At 36.0% G+C, this 6,186-nt stretch overlaps 1 protein-coding gene across 1 annotated transcript; it reads left to right on the forward strand.

Annotated features, from left to right (window-relative positions):
- Positions 1–410: 410 nt before the first annotated feature.
- Positions 411–3,595, forward strand: LOC109240374 (agamous-like MADS-box protein AGL104). The gene is made up of 11 exons (XM_019407004.1): positions 411–889; positions 1,009–1,062; positions 1,227–1,242; positions 1,354–1,415; positions 1,523–1,550; positions 1,858–1,919; positions 2,045–2,144; positions 2,444–2,500; positions 2,599–2,765; positions 2,851–3,044; positions 3,350–3,595. The coding sequence occupies exons 1-11, from the start codon at positions 705–707 to the stop codon at positions 3,442–3,444; spliced, it is 1,020 nt and encodes a 339-aa protein (XP_019262549.1). The 5' UTR covers positions 411–704; the 3' UTR covers positions 3,445–3,595.
- Positions 3,596–6,186: the final 2,591 nt, after the last annotated feature.

Here is a 6,186-nt window from a genome sequence, read left to right on the forward strand (position 1 = left end):
CTGGGTCAACCACTTAAATTATTGTTTTATTTAACGATTAACTATTCCCTCAGCCATTCAGAATATCTCTACAGAAAGCAGCATCAACTCATTTATTTATTTGAAGTAACTAATTTATAACTTCAAGGTGAAATTTTCAGTTCAGACTTTATCAAGTCTTTGTTTAAATCCAAGTCTCCTACTCATATGCCAGAGAAATTAAGGAAGTTAGAATAGTAGAATTTCCCCAAGTAAAATTGCTTACCTTCTGTACTAGACTAGAGGCTCTCTCTCTCTAACAACCACCTTTTAACAGGCGCCGAGAATACACCGCCATCTCTTATTTCTGCGGCTAACTTAGTGTTGTCATCTTTTCTGGAATGGCCTAATGTTGCCAAATCCAGTTGTTATATTTCCTCCCTTTTGTACCTTTCTTTTCCTCTCTATCTTCTTTATACTTAATTCCCCAACCTCCACCATCACTCTTCTTATTGCATTTTGTATTCATTCTTTTTCTTTTTCTTTTTCTTTTTCCTCCACACAATAAGCTTAGAGTACTATATTTATTTATTATTTGAGTTGGTACCCATAAATATCTTTCAGGTTTCTTTGAAAGAGACATATACAAGACTTGTCAATTCATAGTACAAACTTCTATATTTAGCATCCTTACCTAAAAAGGTGTGGAGATAGTAGTTCTACAGAATTAGGATAGGAGAATAATAATGGGGAGAGTAAAACTTCAGATCAAAAAAATAGAGAATACAACAAATAGGCAAGTCACTTTCTCCAAAAGAAGGAATGGTCTTATCAAGAAAGCTTATGAACTTTCTGTACTTTGTGATGTTGATGTTGCCCTTATTATGTTCTCTCCTTCTGGTAGAGTTAGTACTTTTTCTGGAAATAAAAGGTTTGTATAAAATCTCTCCTTTTAGTTTTCAAGAATCAATTTCTCTATTTCAACTTAATCATTTTATGTTTTTCTTTTTCTTTTTTTTTATTGGGGTGTTTTTGATTTATAATTAACAGCATTGAAGATATTATGGCACGTTATGTGAATCTCCCCGAACATGATCGAGGACGGTAAGGGAACCATTTAGTATTCGAAATTCACTAATTCGACTTCAAGTAGAATGATAAATTCCCCCTCTTCTTTACACAAATATAAATATTTGTCTTCTCCTTTCTTGAGCTCATATTGATATGTTTTTCTTTTATCTTGTTTGTACGTGCTTTCTGTTGTAAAGTTTACACAACCAAGAGGTACGAATTGTTGGTTTTTGTTTGTTTGTTTTTTTTTTTTTCCTTTTTGCCTTTTTCCTTTAAATGAACTACATTTCTTTTTTCTCTTTTTCTTGGATATGAATTTTGCAGCATCTCCAAAGGGCTATTGCTAAGCTAAAATGTGAAACAGATCGAACGTATCAAGCAGCCAGGTTCAATATAACCTCAAGATTTCTGTAGCTTCTAATATGAAATGCTTTTTTTCGTCGAAAAATAGCCTCTATTTTTAATATTAATTTCATTCTTGTATTTTAAGCAGCCCAGCGAGCGTTGATTCCCATATTGAGGTAAGCAGAATATACTCGTGAACTCCTTCCTATATATAATTACCATAATGCTCAGAGGAGGAGTTAAGATTTGAAGCTAATGGGTTTAGGGTTCTAATCTTTAAGTTACTGGGTTCTAAATAAAAAATCTGTACATTTTTAATGTACTTTTTAGACAAATATAGAATTTGGACTAAAGTTACTGGGTTCGCCCGAACCCGTAACTGGCATATGCTAGCTCCGTCCCTGGCAATGCTGCTAATCGGCTTATTGTAACGTTTTAGCTTTGTGATTTCTTTCTCTCATGTTTAAGTTAAAATTGGTTCAGGAATTTCAACAAGAAATTCTTAAATACAAGACTCAACTAGAAGAGACGGATAGGCGATTAAGGTAAATGGCTAATCATAAACTTTTCGTTAAAAATTACATTAATCAAATTATATATACTGACAATATATAAAATTTTAAAGTAACATGCTATGTACTTATGAAGTTTAATGTTTACCATTTTACAGAATGTATGAAGGCGATTTGTGCGAAATCACCACAGTATGTGAGGCACAATATAGGGAAGAAATACTCCAAGAAACACTAAAACAAGTTCAAGCTCGTAAAGTAAGTTACTAAGTTATAAATTTGCTCTGATCATCATAAAGTTGTCGAAGGGAGCCTTGGAGCAACGGTAAAGTTGTCTCTGTGTGACCTATAGGTCATGGGTTGTGGAATCAGTCAATGATGCTTGCATCAGGGTAGACTGCCTACATCATACCCCTTGGGGTGCGGCTCTTCCACGAACCCTGCGTGAATGTAGGATACTTCGTGCACCGGGCTGCCCATCATATATTTGTTCTTAATTAGTTTTCTTATAAGCCATTAATCGAACTTACGTTCTATTTTTTGATGGAACGGCGCAGCAAGTATTGGAGGAAACATATAACTCTCCCCAAGCACAAACCACCACACAACCACAGGTGAGTTTATTTCTTGGAATTTCCTCTTGTTCAATTACAAATAACTTTGACATGTCTGAGAACAAAGTAATTGAACCTTGTGTTTTGGTAATTTTTAGATGGATTTTGCATCACAGAACGTGAACGTGGTGAATAATGCGGCAACAAGTGATTCAATTCCAAATACTAGTTCAAATACATTCATGGATTGGGTTCCACACTCACAAAGAGATCCTCACGTCCAAATTCTGAATTTTCTTGATTCCAATGGGCTTCTACCCTTCAGGTATACTTTTTTCTTTCTCAAAATGGTGGTCCTTTTCACTGGTTTTTTAAATTATATTGAGATTTGAGGCTTTTTTTGGGTGCAGAGACGAAGCTGATCAACGCATGGAAAACATGTTACCACCATCTTTAACTCAACTTCACACTCCAAATGTCTCTGCAGTAACGGATCATCTGAGTCCAAATAATCGATTTGAAAATGATCCACAACGTCCAACGTCGTCGTTTGAAGGCATCATTGATGTCAATAATGCTCCGTGGCCACCGTTGTATCCAACAGGTTAATATCTTTTACACTTAGTATATTGTTGAGCCATAAGTACAAAATGTCATATATGTGGAGTACTTTCTTCTTAGATACTAGTAGTAATAAGGATCTCGATTCAAAATAAATTCATTGAAGCAGAGGTACGTACTTCTTTAAAATCTTATCCAGGATTGAGAGAATTTTGATATAGGTAGGTTTTCAGCTTGTGTTTTAGTAGCAAACTTCTTTAGTGAGGTAGATAATTGCATGAAAGTATAAGTTGAAGGATTCAGATTTAGAAATATGATTTTGCATTGATACGACTTACATTTTGACAGGAAATGATCCCTTTCCCGAGACACAACCCAGAGAACGAGCACTCCTTGAACTCTTCTTGTCTCAACTCACTCCGGTGAACCGAGATCACCTATGAGGAATCATTGTTCTTCCATACTTAGATTTGTCATTTGTTCTTTTCATTTTGTTCTCTCTGTTCCCTTTTGATATCGCTGCTATTTGCAAAATTACTGGATTAGAGAATTTCTCAGCGTAATATTATACTTTGTCCCAAAATTGCGATTTTAGTGAAACTCGTTAATAAATATAGTGTTCTTGCTGCCCCAAACTCCCCTATAACAAATTTCCTAGAAACACTCAAAGGTGTGGCTTAGTGATCAATGAAGTGGACGAGAACCATGAGGTCTTAGGTTCAAATCCTAGCGGAGGCAAAAAACACTAGATGGTTTATTTTCATCTATCTAAGTCTTGGTGAATAGAGTTACCTGATATATGTTGCTGGCTGGAGGCAGCAGGTATCCCGTGGAATTAGTCTAGGTGCGCGCAAGTTGGCTCGGGCTCCACAGTTATAAAAAAAGAAAACCCTAGTAAGCTTGCTTAAAATGTCATTCTTTTGGCAATCGAGTTGTATCCAGTAGTTCCTGGGAATTAAGATTCTACAAGCTAAAAGTAATTAGTAGCCTAGCCCATAATGAAACAAGATACTCAAAGTTGCAGTGGCATAGAATGGATAAGGATTAAGGTTCTCTGTTTCTTAGTAGCCCACAGTGTGATAAAAGGTCAACACATCAAGCTTAATGTGTATTATTTCCTATGCTTACTGTTGTATTCTTTCTAATTTGATTAAAACAAACCACATCCATCTTGAACTAAACCAGAATGGAAATATCTGCTTCTAATTAAACTCTCGGTCTTGAAGTCAAGTCCGAGTATTGCATTCTCAGCAAGAATATATGGCTTGAAATTGAACCTAATAACGCAGCCATGCAACTTTGTGCTAGAGCAAACTTTAGACCTCAATGACTCGTTATCAGCCTCAACGTCAGCTCTAATGTTTCTCTACCTAATTAGTAGTAATAAAGAGCACAACTCTTCTCTACAACAATAACTACGCCTTATTTATGTATTCCTAAACAAGTTGGGGTTCCGGCTATATAAATCCTTATTTCTTTCTATAAGCTCAACTCATATTGTCATCATACCAATAACTAATTTATTTATATCACAAACAACTTGTTAAAGGACCACCATATATACCAACAGTATGAGCTCTCTCCTTTTGTATGAGCATCATATCTTCTACTTTACCTTCAACTCTTCAGTCCCAACAGTCTTTCTTAGATTTCTCATCAGTCGTTGTTTCTGCATCCTCCTTTACTGCCTCCGAAATTGATAAAGAAAATTAATAATTCTATCAAAGGAATTACTACTACGTTAATAGTCAGGGGCAAATTGACCACCTTTCTTCTAAATATTACACTGTGTATAAATATAATATTAGATTTTAGGGGTGTATAACATATACTAACTAGGTGTCAAGCAGGTCATTCAGATTAACTAGTGTTGGTATTACTGTATTCAAAATTAGAAAATCAGATAAGCAAACAAACGTTAGTTCAATAAACAAATTGTAAAATAATTCCGAGCCCACAGAATTCACAGTGTGTTAGGAATTTAATCTCCTCACTGTTGTCCAAGGTATACGGATTAATCCCTCCCAGGATAGAACGGAATAACTATTCTGTAATAGCGGCACTTCAAATCACAGAATTTCAGCGAACTCAACAAACGGAGCAAATCACACATGACACTTATGTTTATTTAGAAAACAATGCAACAATGTAGAAAAGAGAGGAGAAGATTTCAGATTTTCCTTCTATAAAAAATGAGGCTTTATAGACAATGAAAGGGTGAGATGAAGAGGTGCAAACCAAGAGGTGCCTCTTCCATTTCCCATTCACACCCTTTAATAAGAACACGACAATCCCCACATGAATAGGGAATGGTCAATGAGAAAAAACATGCATGAAAATACTGTGTGATTCGCAAGTAAGGATTAATCGCATCTGGATAAGTATTCCCTTTGAACTTTCCGTAGTGAACTTATGTCGGGTATACTTGGTCAATCGGTAGATTTGATATCTTTGAACCGTCGAGCTTTGGTGTATAACTAGACAACCATAAGTCACACAATCAATCCTTAACAGTCTTTGGTTCTCACGGTTGTGTTTGTTTCAGCCATGAACACCGCCTGGTTTCATGAGTGCTTAGAGAATGGGCCTTTACTTTCATTCCCTTTAAAGCGGCTTACACTTCACACTCACATAGGTGATTTCTAAACGTGTAATCCTATTGACACATTATCTGGTCATATCTTGCCAGACTTAGCAAATCATTAAAAAGCTTTAAGATTTATTGACTCATCAAAAAGCCTTAATGCTTAGCCTTGATTTCTGAACATTGTCTTTATCACGAGAATGGGTTGAGTTATTTGACAATGTTGAACCGCCATTCATAACTTTGTTTGATCTCTTGAACCTAGCTCTTGGGATCTCCAGTTTGCTAAGTAGAGTTACCGCCATGATGACTTGTCCTAGGCCTTAGCTCATTCCCTTCGATGATCTTTCAACTGCCTCTCTAGATAGGTCTTTAGTAAGTGGATCCGACACGTTATCTCTTGACTTTACATAGTCAATCATGATAACATCACTAGAGAGTAGTTGTCTAACGGTATTATGTCTCCGTCGAAAGTGACGAGATTTTCCATTATACATAACGCTCCATGCCTTGCCTATTGCATTTTCGATCCGATTTTTATCCTTTTTGGGTTTAAGAACTTGCACTTTACCCAAATATCCGCCCTTCTCCCCCCCCTCCC

Source organism: Nicotiana attenuata, unplaced genomic scaffold (assembly GCF_001879085.1).
Source record: "Nicotiana attenuata strain UT unplaced genomic scaffold, NIATTr2, whole genome shotgun sequence".
In the NCBI taxonomy this organism is placed as follows: Eukaryota; Viridiplantae; Streptophyta; class Magnoliopsida; order Solanales; family Solanaceae; genus Nicotiana; species Nicotiana attenuata.